This window comes from Opisthorchis viverrini (assembly GCF_000715545.1).
Source record: "Opisthorchis viverrini unplaced genomic scaffold opera_v5_610, whole genome shotgun sequence".
NCBI lineage: Eukaryota > Metazoa > Platyhelminthes > Trematoda > Opisthorchiida > Opisthorchiidae > Opisthorchis > Opisthorchis viverrini.
In genome coordinates, this window is record NW_008752258.1 from 20,613 (window position 1) to 44,866 (window position 24,254).

The 24,254-nt window shown below is 40.6% G+C and overlaps 1 protein-coding gene across 1 annotated transcript in view; it reads left to right on the forward strand.

Annotated features, from left to right (window-relative positions):
* The window catches only part of T265_15552 (hypothetical protein), a gene marked incomplete at both ends in the record, with an annotated part of 71,098 nt that overhangs the window by 16,407 nt on the left and 30,437 nt on the right, over nt 1-24,254 (forward strand). Inside the window, 4 exons of the mRNA XM_009178585.1 lie at nt 2,615-2,917; nt 3,423-3,640; nt 20,222-20,461; nt 21,851-22,101. Of these exons, the coding sequence (XP_009176849.1) occupies nt 2,615-2,917; nt 3,423-3,640; nt 20,222-20,461; nt 21,851-22,101 (1,012 nt within the window). The remainder of the gene's footprint in view (nt 1-2,614; nt 2,918-3,422; nt 3,641-20,221; nt 20,462-21,850; nt 22,102-24,254) is intronic.

Below are 24,254 nucleotides of genomic sequence, written 5' to 3' on the forward strand. Positions count from 1 at the left end.
GTAACTCGCGCACTGTCAGTAAGACCGGAAGTGATGTGGTCAACTGTTCTCCATCCGGTAGCTGCTGCCAGATTCGGTGAATCTGTTTATCTAGTTATTTTTGGAAGATCTCGACCAGCGCTTCCGAAATAATCATAATTTCTTCGTCAAATTAGGAATAGCCCAGTAGTTCAGAGAGACAGCGAGCTGGACGTATTTCCGATGGCCTGTAACTTGAACCATCAGCACATGGGAACAGGTATTCAAAAAACAAACGAATGCAGCCACACACACAACCCATGGTCCTGCCGTTAAGTCCTGCTGAGCTGCACAGTTTAACATATCTCTCAAGTACCAAACAGAAAGTTTTGCCTGGGTTCACCCGCGCTGGCAGTAAGGAACTTCCCGGCAGTTTAAGAATTGTTCTGACTGCGGATTCCCTTACTGCTGCCTGATTGACTGTGAAGCTTAGAAGCTCAATGAATTGCCCAATGGAGCACTTTAGGTGGCATTGTTGATGTGGGCGGATTTTAAGTATGTGCGATTTGTATGTCTGAAGGAATGTGACAAAGGATCTACTCCCATAAAATGAGTGATACCACATTCAATGCCATTTAATCGCAGGTTCAACCAGCTGATGGAATAGACCAAGCTATTTACCAAAGGAATAAAATTGGTGGATGAAGAGCTGAAGACAGTTTTAGGTAGACAAACACATACATCAGATTGTCATGTCGTTGTCAAATCAGGGTAGAAGACCACACTATATGTTAATCATGGCCTGGTGGTCTGCATCACTCCTGGGACTCATCAGAGGTGGGTAGTCAGCATTTAACTAGTGCTGATCGTTAGTTCCGAAATATCGACATTGTTATGTCGGTTGTTTGCAGAAATGAAATAAGTTGCAAATGAAGTGCACAATAATCAAGCAGCAGTGAACGGAGTTAAAAATTATACAACACGGTATACCAAAGTGAATGTAAAAAAGAATTCTGGGGTTCAAGTGAGAAGACATTACTGAACACCACACGAAATATTCATAATTTCATAATTTCATAATTTCATAATTCATAAACATTCATAATTTCGTCTGGTGGGGACAAGTGAATAGGTGAAACCCATAGCAAATGCGAAAACTCCATTCCACTCATGAAATTCACACATAACGTACTCATGACACTCTCACGGTTAACTAATGCTACGAAGTATTCAACTTGTTCCGAACAACAATGGCTAACACAATTTCCTTCTGGAAAATTTGCAGGCTAAACTCATCATAATTTGTTGTGTACGAAGCCGGGGCTTAGAAAGAAAGATAAAAATAGTCTAGCAGTTGGAACCGGTTGCGTCCGGCTTGGTGAGTCTGTCAGTCAGCACTACTAGGGAGCTCAGAATACACCCATGCGGCTTACTGTAGTTAGTCATGATTTGACTTGATTTGATAAGTGCGACGATGGTATTTAAAATTAGTTGATAGGTTGCCAAAGTGTGCAAGACGTTTTGGTTCCTCCTTGTCTACACGCTGATGATCCATTAAGGTCTGCTGAATTGGTGTCTTGGTGGTACGGTTTCCCAGAGTAGTAGTCTACTAGCACTGTAGTTATGAATGCCCCTCTTCAGCCATCTATCTCTGAAAAAGAAACGATAATAGGCCAGAATGATGAAATGTTTCATTGGATGCACGTTTACTTCTCAGTTCGCTCACATTTTATTTCAGCTGTTGGTAGCGGACATGCAGCATGGATAATGACGTTTTCACGTTCAGTGGATCAGATTTGTAAAATTGCAGTAACGAGTGACCCCACGAGTATGAATAGCTGGTACCTAAACAGTTTGAAACCTTGAGACAAAATGTGGAAGGTGGTTTAAAATCAAAATGACAACATTTGGAGATCCTCAGTACTTGTTCCATTGCATTTCGTGCCCTTAGGCAACGGCTTGCCGATGTTGACGGCTCAGGACGCTCTGCAACTGAAAACGCACCATAGTGATCAAGTAGTCCAGAAATTCGAACGAAGGGTATATTATCAATGTAATCATTGTCTCAACACCTTCAGGGCCTAGCCAACAACCGTGCCTGTAATATACAAGACCTAGTAATTTCTGGTTTTAGGAGAAAACCTGTACGCATCAACCGTGAAATGAAAATCTTTTCAAATACATTGAAGAAGATTATTAGACCTGTCTCACAGTTGAATCAGGTACATAGAAAAACCGGATAAGGTATAAACATGGTTTCTCTTATATGCCTCAAACCAAAGATTGCGGTTTGGAACTTCGAAGGCACTCATTTGTGCGGTTGAGTACTGCGATGTGTAGTGAGCAGTGGAAATATTTTAAGCTGTCGTAAAGTTCCTACTCGTGTGTATGCTCCAACAATATACTACTCTGCGAACACGCAGCCCCGTTGGGCATGCTGAAACAAATCAACGTGTGGTGAGTTACGAATGATGGGTTACTAGTGGCGAACGAAGACTTGCTGATTAACCCGTACACAATCACCCAGTGGCGGAATTGGTCTTCCTTACTAACACGAAACTCGGTGAATGAAATTCATTAGGTTTTACAAATATTCTGTGTGGACTTTTTAAACACCTGAATAAGCCTTCTCTGCTTTTGCACTCATTATTTCTAGTTGTATGCTTTCGTAAACCTTTCGTCCGACAAACAAGCTTGCTCATGAAATTCGATAAATTGTTCCTAAATGCAGATGTGGAAATGGGGCGACTCACAGCAACGGGAGATCATATAGAAAATCATCAACACGGAAACCTTGCTCGTGAGAATGGTGCTGGTGGTGATGATAACGAATTATCCCCGGATACGGATGAAGCAGCCGACCTGGATGCTGGTGCAAAACCCAAAAAAAGAAAAAAGAAAAAATATTCAGTATTGCAGGCCAAGCTCACCCGTTTGGCCAGTCTAATTGGTCAGCTTGGTAAGTTGCCTGAGCTGTTTAACCGTCTTTAGGGCAGATATACTTGAGAAAAGCGCAAAGTCGTTACTGGCTCTCATGTGCCAACATAATACAATTTTTGTATGGGCCATGTATACCATATCCTCGGTAGGACTCCCTAGATTTAGCAATTTACGGCAATAACCACTATGTTCCTAGTGCTTAACAGCGTTGACGAGAAAGTAGTTCGTTTGATCGTTATTCATAGTCATAGCGAACCAAGAATCACAAGTGAAATTAACGAACTCAACTGCGGGAACTAGTGGGCTCATGTAGCTGCTATCTATATGGTCGAGTATTTCATCCCTCCATGTCCACTTGATGTGTCTCGTTAAACAGGAAAACCCTCGTGTCCCACACCGTTCTGGAATATGATCACATCTTTAAATCAGATGGGTCATTTACCCTAGTAAGTTTTTAATCTTCCAGCAGTGTCACAAAATCTTATATATAACAGAGTAAAACAGAACCATGCTTTCGATTGCAGGCACGGTGGTCGCGACACTCACAGTGATCATTCTGATCATCAAGTTTTCCGTACAGACATTCTATTTTGACAAAGAACCATGGGATACTGGGCGCCACCTACACCAGTTTGTCCGCTTCGTGATCATCGGTGTTACGGTTCTCGTTGTCGCTGTGCCAGAGGGACTTCCGTTGGCTGTCACCATATCCCTTGCCTATTCAGTGAAGAAAATGATGCGAGTGAGTTATTTGTTACTGGATACCTAATGCCATCGCTTTTTATTTATCACCCTTCATTGAATAGTGCATCTTCATGAGACCTACATTTCCACTGTCAAACTTTTGATAAACACTCCTTGTGAATCACGGGTCCTGGAGACTCAACTCACAGTATATAACGCCATAAATTCTTACTTAAATAGAACTAGCCTGAAAATCTTTTCAGATACCTTGCAGCTTGAAAAACCATTTATACAGCGACAAAACCTAAAAAATGGGTATGTTCTGTCAGCCAAATTGTCTCCCATCGGACTGACATGCTTATCTATTTTGCTTAATTCGGAAAAAATAAACAAGGGCAGTTATCCTCTCTTATTTTGCTCCTATAACAACATTGTACTTTCTATACATGCACTGATTTAGCAGCTCAGGCTTGTCGGTAGCGTCGGTTTATTCACAACTGTGGAAATGCTGTGCTTATTTGATCAAACCTTCACTTCGATTGTAGTTCACATAAGCTGCTCTTCCTGATTCTTTGAAAATGGTTTTAGGACCGGGCTTGTCAACTTAATAAAGTGCCACAATCAAAATCCTTCTAGCTGCTGATGGCAGCAGGCGCGTCAATGTTTTATCAGCACATCAACTTTCAATTGTTCAAATTTTCTTTATTTAACGCACATAGTTTTAGACGCCAGCTAGCAGCGACGCCTAAATCGGTAACTTTTGAACTGAAATTATAAAAAATGATATCTTCTTGTTGGTAGAATAATTAGCTAGCAACTAGGTAAGACAGCTACAATTCTGGCTGAATAACCGATGACGTAGTTATCTAAAATTGGAGGGGCTGGCAAGCTAATGATGAAGGTAATAAGGATATTCCTTTTTTACTTGCTTGGCAATTTGATTAGCGTTTCCACTGATCAATAGAAACAATATTTGATGGCTTTTCGTTTTTGTAATTTCAGCGTTCTTCTCCAGGCAGCTATGAGAACAATTTGGTAATCAAATGCGTCGTACTGAAAACGCATTACTTAAGAGTGACATTAAAAATCCCGGATTAGTCTGTTGTTTTTGTGTTTACACAAAAATAGTTTGACTCAGATCCACTTGAGAAAAGATAAAAATATTTTTGCTCATCTCAGTTCCTGTGGGGGTCATAAGAAGCTAGTAGTTCAAGACATTCACCATATTCCTGATCCACTTAACAGGTTCTTGTTAATGAGGAGAAAAATGTTTTGCCTTTCTGTACCGAAAACATTATTGACGTAAAAAATTTTGACCAAGTCAAATGCTAGGTACAGTCAGAGACAAACACAACAAAGTACCAGATACTGGTTAAACCGTTACACATATTTTGAAACATCTTGGCCCTGGTTTGTGACTCAACATTCTGGAAATCATAGGCATTTTACAAAATGAAATAACGTGGGCTTTTTAAGTGGTCTCAGTATTCTCCCTGCTCCATTTTCAATTAAAGTCTGCTGGTTTGTGATCGTATCACTAAACGAAAGGATAGGACAAGGAACATCATTTACGTGAAACAACATTTACGAGGACTGGTGAAGCCCTGGGTCTGTTTTACAGTGTTGTTAATTCTACATGCGCTAGCAAACCTGGAGAACTCAAGATTCCTTAAGCTGGTGGAAACTTGCGCGGAGTGCGTACCACCACAAACTGTTTGAGCTAAGCAGCATGTGGATCAATTGCAACTGTAAATCTCTGAGAACAAATCAACAGCCACCTAATCAACAACCAGCACGTGCATCAACCTGAACATCCTGTACCCAAAATATTAAGATAGCATCATCATCATCATTGTGAGCTGTAATAACTGCGTGCTCGTCTTACAGTGGCTGTAGCTGCCACAGTTTCGTTCAACGATGATTTGTGGGGGGAGGGGTAGGTAGATGCGCATTGCAAGCGGGAGCTGATAAATTGGTGCATAAATCCAGCCCTCTCAGTGGGTTGTCAGCTGGGGGGGTTGGAAAGGGAGCTATGCGTTGAAGGAAATAGCTTGGATCCCAAGCGTTATCCAGCCCTCTCAGTGGGTTGTCAGCTGGGGGGGTTGGAAAGGGAGCTATGCGTTGAAGGAAATAGCTTGGATGCACAAGCGTTATCGAGGGCGCGACTGGACCATGTCTGACAATGTCTCTAGCCATTGGTTTGGCCCGTCTCGTGGTCCCCATCCAGGAAGACGGCAGTGACCAGCGCAGCTGAGTTTGCTGGTAATGGCTTTCATACTTCGCTGCTTAGTCATTGTTTGACCCCCTCTGGCTCTCTTCCAACCTTCACGTGGTTGTGCGAAAAGAGCCCTTCGAGGATGAAAAGAAAGGAACAGTTTTAGATACGCCCTTATGCTTAATTGGTGCTTCATAATTTTCATCGCAACCCGGTACAACTGAGCAGTCGAGCACATCGGTGTATGCGAAGGAGCATCTGGTGACCCCCACAAGTCCTGCGACTTATCGTAGACACACACGTGTGGTTAGCCAGCTGAATCTGTATAGCAGTCGGCACTCAACCACTTTTATCACCATAAGAGGTTCAGTCATCTGGTAACTTGTGAAGGCTACAGTGGATGTAGTAAACTTACTTAATCCACCGAAGTTCGACGGCGGATTAATGTGTTCGCTCGTTGCTAATCAGTCCAATGCGGTCAGTACTAAGGCGGTCACAGTCGCTGGAGATCCGGTGTGTTCGGTCTCCCGGTCATTATTATTTAGAAATAAAGGCCTTATTTGAAGAGACGCAGATGTTTTACCTGTTATACCGGTCATAACCAATGTTAACGCAATACAACGGTGTCTGGATTCACTGCTATGTCTTCGGCACCATAACGCAAATCTCTGGTTGCTGCGCTAGTGCCTATGTAGATTACTATTTTCAATAGAATTTCTGCTCATTATCAGCACACACCACATTAGCCTTTTAGTCTGCCACTGAGCATTACGGAATGCGATTATGCAAGCGCTTTCTGAAATATTCCAACAAAGATATCAAATGAGTGCGACCAGTTCATTCGGCGATGATCTCAGTGAATAGTCCAAACTAGGAGCATAAAAACTGTTTAAGCGCATAGAAAACCGGAACTAACGAACACCGATATCTTGGTCCGTGATGTTTCCCTATTCCGCTTCGATAACCCTTGTGTCCATTTCTGAAGCACGTATGACAATTTCGTCCTTGGGGGAGGGTGGATACATCTTATGCACTAATGAAATTAGGGGTAGAGTACTTGGCTCGGATCACCTTTCTGACTCACTAATATCGTCTATAGACGGTCAGTTATTCCAGAGAATTCAGATAAGTAGCATGGTAATGAAAATCCAACAGTGCATGTGCAAAACGTTTGTTAGACATGGGGCTCATAATCAAGGTGTATCAGCGTTAAGTATTTACTACGATCGGCATAAATGAATTGTCCGATTTTCGTCATTTAGTAAGCGTGTGTGCTCCACATGCTCACATTAGCCTAGCTCGCAACACCATATTTATCGTGATCTGAACAGCATGATTTTTATATCACGTATAGCTACCACTTTTCTCCGTGATTTGCCTGTTCACTGTGGAAAGATTGAATTTTGTCCCGAAATACATAGTTTCATAGTTTCATGATGAAGCGACCTGAATTTACATTTCGGACATCAAACTAACGTGCAATAAATTGCTTTAAGCATTTCATGCAGTGCTGATTCGATCTAGACAGGATTCATGAAGATCGTCGTGCAGACAGAGTGAGTTTAGTAACAAGATACATAAAAACTTGCACTCTAGAACGACCATTATATACCTTGTACGCCTATTACTACATATTATAGCAAATAACTTGAAATGTGTCCCTTACCTGACGACCTCAGCTGCGGTTGCCAAAACCTAAATATTAAAATACCAACGTTGCGGAAGGAGCTACAATTTGAGAATTCCATCGTAATGATTCGCAGGTTTCCGTGTACTCTATATGTTCGTACTCGTTCTGGTGGTGAAAAAGCCCATCTTCGTCTTCAAACTGTGTCCGCGTAAGCAAAAAGATATGATTCTAAATATGTCCTTCTAGGAGCGAATGGTCTTAATCATGCACATTATCACCTTCTAGAAAACGTGACTATTCCAAATCGGCTGTGCCCAATGTCTGCACATAGTCTTCTACATTCCCTGCCGGTAAAATCAACCAAGGGGACGGAGGATATGACATCCGCGAACCATTTATCGTTTTTCTAATCTATAAGTGTTCAGACCATATGAACCAAATTAATCGCTGTTTTAGATGGTGGTAGTCACGTATACCTTCAGAAGTCTTTCGAATATCACATGATGTCCTATATGCTGGTCGATTGTGTGATTGCAGACTAGAATACCTCCGAGGTAAAAATCGGGGCATTGCATTACCCTACTACCATTTACCTCCACTCTAGCAAGTTTTCGCAAGCTCAAGGAGGCTAGTTTATGGCAAACGGGTCAAAAGCAACACTAAAAACGTTTCGTCGTCTCTAGACGCCAAATTTCTCCTTACTGTTGCATCAACAAAACCCATCTGTTAATGACGCAACACACTACCTCTGAGTTTGCCGTATTCACTGACTAGTAGGTATTTGAAATTTCATCGGGAATCATTCAGAAAGTACCGATATGCCTCCGCAAATACAGGATACAGGCTAAATTTAACTTAATTTTACACAATATCTCCTTGATTCTCTGGTAGAGCATCCCAGTTTTTCCTGGCCAGTCAAAATAAATTGATACGACGCCATTCGTTCACTGTCCATTGTATTTCTTACCACTTGAATGGGGGCACAATTGTTACGTGCTGGCAGTTCTGCCAAATATCCCCAGCAAACCATATACAACAGGTTGACTGACTACCTATGTATTGTTGTCGTTATTTACTACGTAATCTGCCACTGCCATATGCAACCGTTTCATATTTCCAAAGTGGCCTTTGTAGTCCCAGCTCTAAAGAGGCTTTCGTAGTGCTCTACTCTTAGTTTTTTCGGCGGTGATCGCATTCAATTTATGACAAAGGGTTAATATTGTGAGGGGGAATGTACCGATAATTTCTGACCCGTCCTTACGTTGCAGAAGGCATCGCTACCTCCATATATATGAAAATTCTGGTGGGCTTCAAAAAAATTCACAGCGTAGTAGAAAGTAGTAATTTATCTTTAGACTGTCATAATAAGACTATTCATCACTTGCGGATTCTTTGGGTTTTACGTATCTTTCTGACCACGTTGAACTGGTCGTCGCAGTGCACTTCAAAAAATTTCGCAACTTTTGGTCGCGAGTAAGAATTTAACATATATATTTATATAGATGTATATAAGGTTCGGTCTACGTCTGTAAAATTCAAGCGGCTGACGTCTTTATCATAAGTCATCTCTATTTAGTAAAACTTTTCTGCGCTGAGTAGGTGAAACAAATTTGGAATTGCCGACCAACTCTGTCCGCATGCCAATTCTGGCTTAATCTTCGGTAATCACCATCAGACAATTTTGGAAAGTTCATCCGCGTATATCATGTCAGAGAATAATTTACCCATTTTTCCAGCAAACGTCTGTTTCCAAGTCTGCCAAATGCCACTTTATCTACCCATCGTTTGTTCATTCAGTCACAATTACTGAGCTATTTTCGCAACAGAAACCAGTTGGATGTCTGGGATTATACACATTGAATCTCCTTCTGTGATCTTAACTAGTCCACTGTGGGTTCATTTATCCTTCCGTTTATGGTGGTTATGCAGGGACCTTCGAAATTCAGCCACCTGTCAAATTGTTCTCCCTTTGTGGCATAGACGGCTGCATCAATCATTGGATTAGCTACTGCACGTCGAACTCACTGTGAATCTCCTCTCCCTGAGTTGCACCCACCGACGACGTTGTCAGTACGCACACATGAAAAACTGCATTTTTCCCATTTGAATATTCGATTCACATTCACATTTCAGGTTGGCAGTTCTTCACTTTCAGACTGAAGTTATAGAGAACACGAACGAATGAAAGATGGTTCTATACCTAGCTGTCACTGCCAATGGTAGAGCCCTTTTTTCGAAACGTTTCAGTTGTATTTTCCCTGGTTATGGAAGACGTATTGCAAAGAAGAGTTGATCGATTTGTATTAAGAACCCAATAGTTAGCGAAGATCTTCCACATACTTTTTTTAAATTACTGGCTCTATGCGTTCTCCCACTGGGATTCGGGTTAACACACATCTGTCTGAACCTAAAAGCTAACCAGCACCATCTTTTATAACAGGGTGTCACGCACAATTCTACTACAACTTTACTTTTTTGAGCGACTTTTCTGGTATGTGCAATGCGGTGCTTAATCTGGAATAAAAGACTAGATACAGCTTATAACGGATTCTAATAATACTCGCGCTAGGGACAGTGTTTTTTTGGAATTTTAATGAGACTAGCCGATCTTAGGAAAAGTTGTTGCGCGAGGATCACAAACCCCGAGTTTAGGAAACCAATGGTATTTTTATTTCCGGCATTGATCTCTGTTGTTTCCGTGGTGAGACGCAAACCCTTGTTGGTTTTATTTGCAGAAATGACCTCTGGTGTGTGTTCAGTTTAAACTGTCCCTTTTAATAGTTTTCAAAGAAAAACCGAAGTGACTTGGTAGAACAGCCCAGTGACAATGTTTCCGGCTGCTTATATTACAAGACCAAGCTTTAAGGGATACGTTCCTCCATGAAACCAATAATGCTGTAATTTCCAAAATAAGCCAAATCAAAGAGTGGACACACTTACCCCATCATGATATTTCTCACTAACAATCTCACAGTTTAACATACTTCAGTTTTTTTTCATACTTGATATTATTGAAGCAAACCCAATATAAATGAAGGGTATATATCGCAATCCTGAGTGGAGAATGAGAACCACCATAAAACTTGTCGAGTGGACCATTCAGTTCACTCAAGTTGATTTACAAATATAACTTTTTGAAGGAGCTGACATTCTGTATGAGCACAATCTTTAACCAAATGACCGTGATACACTGGGTCTTCAGATTGATCCCACATCTTTCTACGCTTTTGCTATTGGAGCACAAGTGAAATATAAGACTAAGGCAATTATTTCACCAAAGATATATATATATATATACATACCAAAATAATTATGTACATCAGCCAGGAAGTAACGGAACGAGCAGCACGCAATGTCCTCCTCTATTGGAGGAAGGACGAATATTAGACGAACAAAAATCTCAGCACCCTCCAAAGAGTAGTTTCGCATAATTTGGATTCAATTCCCACCACGGAAAGGGTTTGGCTTTTTATTCATAACGGTCGGAGCCTTCGGCTTCAGTTAGTTAAGCGTACTCGTGTATAGCAATGAAACTGCACAGATCATGAATAGCCGAACCCGAAGGTGTTGCTCATGAGGGCATGTCTAAACGATCTTCGCATACTTTACAGCTGGAAACATGGATACCAGTCAACTTTGTTACAGCTTGAGTCTTTGAACGAAATTCTTACATAATTTGCTTGGCTACTAGTTTGGAGTAGACGAAATATGATTTTGGTTTGGAGTTATCTTTTTATACCTTCCGGTGGGTGGACTTGTGTATTGTCGAGCCAGGGAGTTGACCACCGAGAAGAATCAGGTGATGCTCGTGGAAAACTTTATATCAACTAACTACCAACCAAAATAATTATGTACATCAGCCAGGAAGTAACGGAACGAGCAGCACGCAATGTCCTCCTCTATTGGAGGAAGGACGAATATTAGACGAACAAAAATCTCAGCACCCTCCAAAGAGTAGTTTCGCATAATTTGGATTCAATTCCCACCACGGAAAGGGTTTGGCTTTTTATTCATAACGGTCGGAGCCTTCGGCTTCAGTTAGTTAAGCGTACTCGTGTATAGCAATGAAACTGCACAGATCATGAATAGCCGAACCCGAAGGTGTTGCTCATGAGGGCATGTCTAAACGATCTTCGCATACTTTACAGCTGGAAACATGGATACCAGTCAACTTTGTTACAGCTTGAGTCTTTGAACGAAATTCTTACATAATTTGCTTGGCTACTAGTTTGGAGTAGACGAAATATGATTTTGGTTTGGAGTTATCTTTTTATACCTTCCGGTGGGTGGACTTGTGTATTGTCGAGCCAGGGAGTTGACCACCGAGAAGAATCAGGTGATGCTCGTGGAAAACTTTATATCAACTAACAAACTCAATGTATCCAACAAAGGCATACTCTTGTCTTGCCACACATTGCTTCAATCTGGAAGATTACTGTTGAAGTGAGTCTTAGAGAGGAAAATCAAACTAAGGGTAATGCAGCCAAAAAGATAGGTATGGAATGTCAGCTTGTCTGTGACGTTTGACAATCTTGAATTATTTTAACCTAGCTGATGTTCTAGTCTCACTTTTGCATCGTCGTTTACATAATAACTTGGTGGATTTGAGGCAGATAAGTTTAAATGTGGTACACAAACATGGTAGGGGATCCTCATGAAAACACCGTGAGAAAAGTTTCCTACTGTAGGCTATCTTTCAAAACAATCTCCAGGACAAGACACCATTTTATTCGAATGAATGAGTGACTATCGTAGAGAAAATGTCACGATAGTTCTGCCTTTCACATTTGACTCAGATTAGATCTTCAACCATCAAGTTAGGCTGCATATAAACACCGCGACAATGCACTGTTCCACTACATCGTCGACCACAAAGAGGTTTGCTTTCCTACATAATTAAAGCCAGGATACATTAAGCGCGTCATACGTTGGAATATGAAACTGTTTGCTCCCGTCCTGTAGATTTTATCTTTTCCTTTAAAACAGTAACTAGACGGAAACAGTGCAGTGCTATCGTTTGACTTTCCGTTCGGTGGTAGGATATTTGATATTCACCATGCAACAGAATCAAGCATAGTTCATAAAAAAACATACTTGGGATTAGAGGATATAGAATAACCTCATTTGTATAAAAGAGAGCGAAAAAAGTCAAAGGTATTTAACAAAAATCTGTAGCATTATAAGTCTGTTGTTCATATGTAGGAGAGGAAAAGCGTTCGACAGTGCATCCAGTTTCGAACGAATGATAAAAATGGAGATGATAGGCTGCTAACTGGTCTGCCGGGATCTTGAAATGACCCTGTAATGACAAAGGAACACTAAAGTACCCATAGTGAACCGCAACTGTCAGAATGCTTGAATAGTTCTAAGTGAACCTTTGATTTGATGGCAATTAGCGTTGCTCAACACTATTCGAATACAGTTAAATACGGATTTCGTAACAAAACGGACTTTCTGTTCTGTTCCACCTGGTGTGGTCTAGGGTGTTCATTTCAAACAATCTTCTATGTCCTGGACTAACAACCGCGTTCTGAAAACAGAACATATTTAATGTGCACTCAGCGTTTGAGCAATATTTAGTATTGTGACAAATGCAGAATGAATAATAAATACCCGTTTATTTGAAACCGAATAACTCAATGGTAGGGTTACCAATACCTATTTTTTGGAAAACTGACAGCGGTGAGATTTACTGGTCTTTCGCGGAAGACTTAAGGCCGGAGTACTAAAATTAATGGGTATTTGCTTAAAGACTCATCTTGCCCCCAACAAGCTCTGCCTCATGCGTTTTCCTAAACAGCAACAAAAAATCCTAATAGGAACAGATCACTAGCTGAAGGTTATGCTCGCCCACCGAAATTTATCAATATTGTCAGACATTTTGACGATATCATTTCCGCCAGTCATTGTAAACAATAAGCTGGGGACTTTTCAAACCCAAACTTAAATCAACCATGCGCTGCCTCGTGTATTTTGTCATGTGCTGCTGAACAGCAGGGAAAACACGAGGGTCGGCAGCAGCTAACTTCAACAGTAAATTTTCGACCAACTCGAATACGATGTTGACGAATGTGCGAAAATAAGCGAGCGCCTGCTGGGTAATAAACCACAGCCATCCTGAGAAGCGAAAATATGGTCGGTCGAACAGACACTGAGCGCAAGTAAACAATAGACGACAAAGTGATGCTTCAAGTTCAGTAGTTTTCGGTAACTTACTTCTAGAAAAGGATGGGCCGGCTCGTAGGATATGTCGAATAACTAATGCACGGTCTGATCATCGCGACAATGGATATTTGGTGCGGAGTGTGTCAACGTGTTTTTGCAGGGAGCTTCAGCCTATTTTTGTTCATCGATGTCACAGTTAGTCCAGATGAATGATAAGTATGGGAGGATATGTGCAAGCTAATATTATCAGGGCGACGATCTTTTGAAAACGCATCTGAAAAACATGACAGGCTAAATGCGAGTTGGGGCTTTTGTGCTTGTTATTGTTATATACACTAGAAAGAGGCCTGTAGGGAACAGCTGTTTCCGAATTTTTCTTGATTAGTCAAAATAATATAATTAATTCAAGTGATACTGATTAACTGTTCACTAATTTAGCATATACTAGAAGACAGACGAACACTGATATAATGTCATCCAGTACAGCAGAAAAGACCACCATGGGCAATTCTAACGTGAGAATGTTGTTCCCAGTTCACTCTTTCTTCGTCGTTATTCTCGAATCCAATAATTTTCAAGCAAGTCTATATCATTCACATTGTCAGACTTATGACTCCGCATTTCACGTTTTTTTGGGTTTTCAGTAGGATATGATATCATATCATACGTTTCCCTGCGTTGTCGAAATGCACTCGTCTAGGAATTCTCAGACGACTTTGATTTTTGATTTCAGTGAATTCTAGTACAAAAATAGCATGATCGCACTATTTGTTGAAAAGTACAGAAATAATTCTTGAGAACGTGGAAAGGGGGTGTACAGCTGGCTGTGTATTTGATAAAAAACAACATATCACTGAGCCGAGTTTGATTACTACGTTTCTGTTTTTATGTGTTTAGCAAATTTTTCGGCACAATTTGCAATATGGTAAAGCACCAAATTCTCATGGATAGATAATCTTCATCAAGGCACGTAAAAGTGACTTCCGAATACTATTCTTTTCAGTACAGGAAGTGCGGTGCTGTAGTGCCTGTACTTTATTTGAATTTCTAAACTATGATTAATTAATTTTTGTTTTTAACCTCTTTGAACATAGAAGTAATAATATCTGGTCCATCAAAAAAACGGTCAGAATTTGATTATTTCTAGAACTTTTACTTGGGAAATTCTTTCCCCTTATCCAATAACCATTCACAAATTTGCTATCAGGGAAGGGAAAGTAACCTTTAATCAGGACGCCCTGAAGCTGTACACATAGAAGCCAAGAATATTATTTCGTAGGCGATCGAAGGTGTAAGTGGTTGAAACGCAATAGCTCCTCTCCTTTTTATCCGAATAGAACACAACTGTAGCTTGTCGGTGAGGCACAGATCTATAACACAGTGACTTTCGGTTTTTTAGAGGCTTGCGCATCACGTGCACACTCACATCACTGACAATGCTGTAACAAAGTCCTGCGGCGCGGTTGTACGCATTCTCAGACTCCCATGCAGTTATTCACCAATCCTGTTTGTCTATTTATTTTTTGTGAACCCCAAAACAGGCAACGTAGTCCACTGTAACTGGTTCTGATTTTTCTTGTCAATTGTGAGCTTATCTCACAATTTTGACAATCACTTGGATCTGATAGTTCGTGTCACATATGTAAACTCTTTTAACATGCCAAAATGTCATTTTTTGAGCTTTAACTTAAGTAAGGTTATCTAAATATCTCATCACAATTTCATTCACAAAAGCAATCTTTCAGCACACTCTAAGATTGATTAGACTGGTTGAAAAAAACAAAAACCTGATTCATCGATTAACTGTAATCCAACCTAAACTTTACCGTATCATCTAGTCTAGTCTTTTACTATGACCACTCGCAGAAAATCAAAATTACTCACGAAGCTTGGTTTTTTATGGCCGCATGCAAATCCGACGGACCAGTAATTGTATGTTCACTCATCCATCCCTACCGTCTTTGCTTTTGTTATTGCTTGTAGACACCAATTCTTTTGGCTTAGATAAAGTTAAAAAGTCTACCAAGTAAAATAGTATTTTTCTTGGGATACTTCAAAAGAATAGCGTTACGCTTCGTCCATGAGCGAACAAAATTTCATTGGAAAACCTTCAAACTTGACGGCATATTCTGTGCCCTTGTAAAACATTTAATTACTAATTGAATAACCATAACAGAAGTGCACAATGTGAAAAACCGACAAATTCATTACAATCATTACAAAAATCTGAGGCTGGGATTCCGTCCAGCATCTGATCACAGAGTGAATGACATCAGGCGCTATGCAACACGATGTTTACTCAATGGAATGGGTGTGCATCGCTCAGGTTAACATGTCCATGCCATAGATGCGCATACATTCAGCAAGTACGCCAAATCCTTTCAAAGTGTAAATCTAGTCGATCTAAGTGATAGAGCTGTCAGAAAGAGGTATTTAGCCGCTTGTTGTTTCTTAATTATTCTTCCATTTCACACCACCCAAACGGTGATGTCATAATTGTTTTGTACAGTGAGAAAGCTCTAACTCAACAACTCACTCAAATTAGAACAGCTAAGCCTACAAAAGGTAAAAATATCAAAGGTTTGACCATAAGACATTCTTGTCCAGCATTCTAGCCAACCTCATTTCGATATCTGTTTTCCTAACCACTAATCAGTCGTGCAGATTAGTTTTGTGGTAGATCAGGGACCACAACTTCTAATGATATGCTTAACGTAAACTTTGGCGATCTCTTCAAAAAGAATGATTGGATTAGCAGCGGGTGTTCATTAAAAAACAACTATCCAACCACCCTCTCAGCGCAGGTAAAGTGGTCATATCAATCAATTTCCGCAACTTCTAAATCGTTGACTCACTCATATAAATTACTGGGACCGCCTAGAAAATTCTTACGAGTTGATAGGCTATCAAATGTGTTTCGTTAACACGCTTGACCAGTATCTTTTTCAGTGGTAACTCCAATGGCACATAAGAAATACTGAGAAAACTACAAAACGAAGGAACCTCATTGTAATACTTTTACAAGACTCGGAATAGCTTACTATCATCCTTGATGAACCCAACTACAAACAGCTATTAGCCCACATAACACGGAAGACTGCAAGTTTGATGCACGATAACTGATCAAGAAAGGTAAAATACAAAGGAGGATGATACCAGCATCGCAGAACTGTGAGATTTTCTAGGTTCCGCGGAGATGTACCCTTCTCCTATAACTCAGGAGCTCCTGTGTATAAAGTGACAGAACACCTTTGAATAGTGTTGTATCATCGGATTTCTGGACTTGAACACAATGCCAACATTTCTAGACGGTTCTTCAACAGTACTGGGAATGTCACTGGCCCGCACTAATTGGGTAAACACAAGCCTATCAGAGAAGGGATGACGAACCTCCTTCGCTAATAGGTCAACAAATAGAAACCATGGAACCGGAAAGCTTTATGAGACTGTGGGTTCAATACATGACTGTATGTCTTAAGGTTAGTGGACTTGATGTCAACAAACGAAAGGAGTACCCCGGGATCACCAGTATCAAGACTGGTTAAGAAGCCCACCGACTGAATGCAAGAAAACTCATAGACATCATCAATGAGGCCAGCACCACAACCACCCGAAGAATCACACAAGAAGTTGTATTGACAGCCTATTCAATAGACGAGGTGGACAATGCAGAAAGACTGAATTGGGAACAGCGATGAAGAACGCCAATCATACCAAAAATTACAAAGCAACGAGAAAAAGAAGAATGTTATCATAAAACTTAATAAAACACACATCAAAACGACAAGAAGAACAACTAGAGACAATTGGATAAATTGTGTTGCTCTTAATCAAGGATGTGCTTCAACTACCTGTCAGAATATTACAGTTGTATGAAATTCCGGTGCCACATAAATTGGATGCTACCCCGAGAATATTAATTCACTGACTAAAAGATAAAACAATACAACTAAAATAAAACAATATCGCCCACTATATGCACTGCAATGAATGCAACTACACTTATACCAAACAAACCAAAAGAAAGCTGTGTCCATCATCATCATGGACAGCATGATATCAATGTAAAGCACTTATGCTTTGCTGCCGTACAAAGCCTTATTGTGGATAAAGATGAACAAAGAAGGGAACTGGTGCAACCTACTTCAATCATTCTAAGGTTCCTACTCCTCCAAACACCCATTCGGACAATCTGGATCGAAACTGACAGCAAGATCGCCACTGACATCGGTTAGAAGCCATATCTTGCAGTGTATCCAACCGAAGACATTGGAGGTCACGCGGTCCACAATTCAGGATTATGCTGTCCTGCGCGCACCAACCGCAGAACAGAAAGTGGCCATTCAAGAAGAATTGGAAAGCAACCATTTTAATATGTAATACTGTGGATCTTGGAGGTTCAAACGCACAAGGGGATTTCTGATGCCATCTTTCTATATAATAAACTTTACCACCTGAGATAGTGAGCTGGTCGATGCTCCTCTGTGGGCAGGAGACTAAAAACTCATTCAGCCGAACGCATCCAGGTGTCAAACGGAGTGGATGACAGTCTAACACGCAGACCTAAGCTGATCAAGTTTATAACTTGAGAAAACAGAGGTGACGCTCTGATTTCTGTGGGGATCGGACAAGAGAACACTAAGGGTTTACACAGTCAAAAAAGTTTTTTACCGGTGCAGCCATTCGTAAGTAAAGGTCACACAACTCTCGAGACCACGTATAGAAATCATGCATACCGCTAGTCAGCTCAGTCTTCTGCGCACAGCTCCGCTCAACTTCACAACAATGCGCTGGGGACGGCTCCTCAATAGGAAAGGAGACGTCTACGACGAAATCCCCAAGCTGTGCGAGCAACTCGCCCAGCAGCGGAACAACTTGTTAATGGTTAATGGCATTCTCTGCCTTATCAAACTTTGGCAAGTTTTACTCCTTGGGATTCATATTTTTCAACTGAAAATGCAACTGTTTGGCGACAAAACTTCAATAAAGTTATCCTGGGTAGATGTGCACAACATTCTATCAAGTAAACGAACATCTAATTTATGCGCCTGTCTCTAATCTAGGCTTGTTAAGTCACACTTAAAAGTCGGTTCCCACAGTCACGCTTAGATTTTAAGTCTGAACAACAGTTTTCTTGTGCATATTTTCTGAAAAATCCACCGAGATTTTCTCCAGCTATAGAGTGAAATAATGCGCAAGAAATTGTTTATGGAAACATTTTTTTCTTGATGGTCCGCAGCATATTCCGTATATCAAATCTTATGTTCTCGGAGGTGTACAAAAATAGTTTTAAAACGTATTTGTAAATGTGGGTAATGCACACTTGGAAGGAGGCATTGGACGTTTGTGCCTTCCTCCTTCAATTCTCTGCACTAAATCTGTTTAAACGTTCACAGGACGAGAATATTTTGCCGCACACCTACGGGTAATGGAATAAACTACTAAAGAACTGTTTGACAAACCCGTATTATAAAAACGGTTCTTTGATTTTGCGGTTTCAAAGTGACTCAACGGAAGAACATTTCGCTTCGCTGTATTTTTAGTGCTAGGTCTCTTGAAGATGTCATTACTCAATGTTGCCTAAATATTGGCTCTTTTCATGTCAGAAATCTTTTTTCCTATATCCATTAGCTCACGTTTTTCTACCGGGATTGTGCAAATTTAAGACCGACAGGTATTTGCACTGTCCAAAGTTTTTAGTATTTCTTGACGCCCAAAAAGTACGAACCCAAGAACTGTTTAGTACAATAGCAATTGTTCAAACATAGACATTACGGATGATTTGCAGTGCTCCCGCAAAATAATGCAGTTATTTTGTGCGCATATGACCACGAATGTCATCAGTGACTTGGAATATTACTGCAGACAGCCAATTACTACGACAAAGGGGGTCTCAACACACTTCCCAATTAAACATTGCTAATCAAGGGGGAAAACTGGTAAGTCTGGCTGGCACTTCTTTATGATATGTACGTAGTGCCTACTTGTCTCAAAGCTGAAGTCCTAGCAACTGGGTGAGTGAAAAAAAGCAAGCAGTCTCACAAGAGAAGCAAAGAACTTTTAGAACAGCGGTGGCACGAACAGATCGCTTAAGCTTCGTCTGTTGCTGCTCGAATAACAAAGTAAATAGTGCGGCCCACGCATAGCATCCGGAATGCACATGTGCTTCAGCATGTGTAGGTATGCTCTTATCCCATTTGCAAAAACCACTCGTACCTAAAAGGTAACCGGTTTTTCGGCCAAATTCCGTAAGCTCCGCTTGAGTTTCGTTAGGTACGCGACAAAATTAAATGTTTTCTCTTAGTGGGTCCTTTTTCCACTGATTTGGTTATCGTGATCTAGTTCAATGAACGGGGTATTTTTAAAACCTGACCTGATTTTCTTGTATTTGCTTCAAGTTACCCTTTCGCCATAAACGGTGAGAATAGATACTGAGTTCAGATAGAAACTCTGGGGATGCATCGAAATATTTTACGGAAACATGTTTGCGCATCACACAACCTTATTGCTCGGAGGTGGATAAACGTGTGCAAAATTACCATCCGTCAGTTAGCATTTCCAGTTTTATGCAGTTTTGCACACTTCATCCCATCAGTGTCACTTGCAAACCCTTACTCTTCCTAATCCAGGACAATAATTTGGTCCGTCATTTGGACGCATGCGAAACAATGGGAAACGCAACAGCTATTTGTTCGGACAAAACTGGAACTCTGACAACGAATCGCATGACGGTTGTACAGTGCTATCTGGGTGGGCGATTTACGCAACGTGAGGCGGAACTCCCTCGCCTCAATGATCTGCATCACCGTGTTGGACATCGTCTTGTGCACAGTGTGGCAATCAACAGTAGCTACACATCACGTATCGCAGTGAGTCGACAGCTATTTTTTTCGTTAGTTGTAAAGGTGTAAGCAATTTTTTCGCCTTGTTTTTCATTTAAAACATATCATTTCCCCTTATCCTCTTTGCGAAATCGCACTCTATTTGGTGGTCACCGACTGGTTGGAAGTGACGGAGTAAATTTTCGTCGGAAAATTCCGGTGTCTATGAACAGGCTAAAGTTGTAAAAAATGGCTTGTATGATAAACTTTTTGACGAGGATTTATTCAGGATTATTTTGTTTAGAGTCTACTTTCAAGCATCCCAAGTCCACTTCAATAAGATATTTTCTACGTACACTCGCCGATGGTACACATAAAAACAGCTAAGCCAAATCACCAGCATTGCAGTTCATTCTAGTTCTGTTTCGATCCATAAAAGAATATCCGACTTAATTGCCTCAGCTGTAGTGTTCATTGGTTTTGTTTGGTAAATTCAGACACTTTTTAACCTGTGCAAATAAGCCACATATTATTCTGTGGTTTTTGCATAGTTTCTCACTTAATTGCACCCATAATGAATCTGTGACTTACTATTAGGTTGCAATGTTATGGCGTCCAGCAGATCTAGTCGACTTCTTTGAAAGCAGGCTACAGTAGTGCTTAACTTTCCGTACTTACCCGGCTAGAGATCACTGGTTTATAAATTCACATCAGTCTAGTTCACAAATAACCGTAGCTGACCCCTATTGACAATGGGCCAGCACATCTCAACACAAAGGTTTACACGAACCAGATGGTTCTGGGGAATCCCTACGTCTTCTTATGGAGGATGCTTTAGGTGAAAACGGAAAACTTCTGGATGAAGTTTTACTTCATTATATCAAATCGCACCGCCAACAAGCATAGATAGACTAAAGTAGTGGAACAGAAAAGACTAGGCCATGTGGAGCTTTTCACCAAAACTAACCTGTCAGTGACAATTTGTTCTGGTTTGCTTTCAAAATTTGCTTTCAGATGCAACAACCTTAAAATGTAACTCGACCTCCCTTATTAGTGGATTTTGATCACTTCTTTTCTCCTACGGACATGAGTTAACTTTTGTCTACCACAACAGTACCCGCAGATCCAAATTCTTCTTACTCATGCGAGAAGTGAAGTAAAGGTAAGGTCGAAAGGATACGACTGCTTTTTGCAAACAAACCAGCCTTGGCAGATGAACGGGCACTTCACTTGGAATTAACTTAATATGTGTTTATCTGTTTTCGATAAATATCTGAACGTTTTAGACCTCAGGCATCTGACGCAAAGGAAAACATGATACACTTTTCTATTGACCCTCACTTCTAGTGCCAACGAAAAGCTATTTCTTGAGAATCCTAGTCTTTTTCAGGGATGATCAGTTATTGCAGTCCTTATTAATATATATTCTAATGCCAGGTCCCGGCAAAGTCCAGTGAATTGCCACAACAGCTGGGTAACAAAACCGAATGTGCTCTACTTGGATTTGTCCGCCACCTTGGTGTGAACTACGAGGATATTCGAGAGAAATGGCCACAAGAATCGCTATTGAAAGTTTACACTTTCAATTCTGTGAGAAAATCTATGAGTACAATAATAAAAGATTTGGAGCCAAGTCGCCCTGGCATCACAGTGTTCACGAAGGGAGCGTCAGAAATGGTGTTAAAAAAGTGAGTGGTACTTCCATTTCTGGGATTCAACAAAAACCTCCAACATCTTACTCATTCTTCACCTCAGAAAAGAAGAAAATCCTGACACCGTTCCTCAATGGTAGTTGTGTATTTAATATTGTTTCCCAAAAGCTCCGCTGAACATTTTTAAAATGCAACTGCCTAGAACAAAAGCCATCATGCACGTCTGAGTGTTAAACAAAAGATGGATTTCTTGATCGTTTTGTGTTTTATGTGTTTTTACTTCCAGACTTTGGGTACGTTGGTCTGAAAAAGTTAGCAAAGTAGACATTTTGTTGGATAAAATGAACCTGTACTCATTGGTCCACATAACAAACGGATGACGTAAGCAAGAAGTAATGGTATTCACTTATGACTGTCAATGTTTTGGTCAATGTTTTAGACACAAAGTCAGTTTACGGGTCATCCATCACTAAGGTAATGTCAAAAATGAATATCCAGTGATCACTTCACAGCATGCACCATATCTTATCAAATCATTCGGAGATAAATGTCAGGCTAAGAGTACCATACGTACACGAAAGATTGCATTCAACTACGTGAATTGGGTGTGATATGACAGCGCAGAGAACTAACCCCATGATACTCTGTTCCACATACCTAGATTATCCTTGTAATTTTAAGACGAATTCCACTTTGTTCAGACGATATCGCGACTTAGGCATTCACGCTAGGCAATTTCTGCTATAAGTGTGTTGAGTGAAGCTTTGCACAAAATGAGACACTGATTTCAGACCGTTACCTACTACCACAGCTTGCTGAGTGTGTAGATTCAACCCTAACTCATGGAAAGTTTATCGAAACAGTGAGGTTCTTTCGGTAGTAAACAATCCAGCTGGCAGAAAGGCGAGGGGGAAACGTCTATGCAGTCTGTTCAATTGATCCAATTAAAACCCAAATAAAACCTGATTCAGGCAAACAACCCCTACAACTTTTTCCATTCCCTCGGATGTGTTTTACTGTCAGATGATAATGTGTTTTGATAGGTTGTTGTGCTTGGATCCATTCGTCTTGCTCTGTTCTCCCTAGAAAATTTCCGGGATATGGCGTTCTTGTGGGTTTGCCTGCTGTCTGAGAGTTAAGGTTTCCGGTTTGCTGTCATACTTCGAGTAAACATTGAACCTAAATCAACAGAGCACAATCTTAATCTGCTTATAGAGCAGCGCTTGGTTGTGTGTATGGGAGACCTGCATGAAAAATTTCGATCCGGATTACGTCAGAAGAAGTTGTGATGATTCATGATAGTACTAAAAGTTAGCAATTTAAAGAACACCTGTTCAATCTATTTCTGCTTTAAATCTAATAACCTCATTCGTTTATGCCTCAATCATGAAAATGATCCAACGAAACCCTGGAATTGCCGTTGTGTTCATATATGTGTTATAGGACCATTGAAGTGTAGTACAGCGGGTATGTTTGCTGCTGGTAGGCATTTCTTTGAGCAAACTACCAATTTCCTTTTATCTAAGATCGTTCCGACGGATGACACCATGTTGACTACCTCATGAAATTAGAGTTTGTCTGGTTTCATACTGAGCCAAATGTCCCTTGACATATAATTTTGCAACTCCCAGGCAAGTGGAAAAAAATCATAATTTGCATAGTGGGAAGAAATTTTCAATTTCGCGCTACAAATGGGCAATGAAGAACGTAAACTGATAGGATAAATTCCACTAGGTAAAATAAGTGATAGTTTGATAAAGGAAACTACTCACAAGGTTGCTGAAAACTCTTTGATAGTCCACTTAGACCGGCTTCGCCCTTCTTGGGGCTCATCAGGTAGGCGCAGTCCCCGAGTTTCCGTCAACTTCATGTTCTACTTCAAACCAAATTGGACTGTTTTTGAGAAATACACTCGTCTGCAAATCAATTTGGTTTTCAGAAGAGACTCGACTAAATCTCTTGTTTGTGATATTCTACAACTGAATGTGCTGCGCACAGGCCGCCTAATGTTTTAGTTGACACGATTGTTTGCTTTTTACTCAGTTGACTTGTCATACGATGGCGCGATTTTCAAGATTGAGACCCGCAGTCGTTTCGAATGCGCCCACTCGGAGCCTCAAACTCGAGTCACCGAAGCGAAAATAAGCAATGTGCTATGTGAACCAAGGTTAACACTTTTATCCCAATTA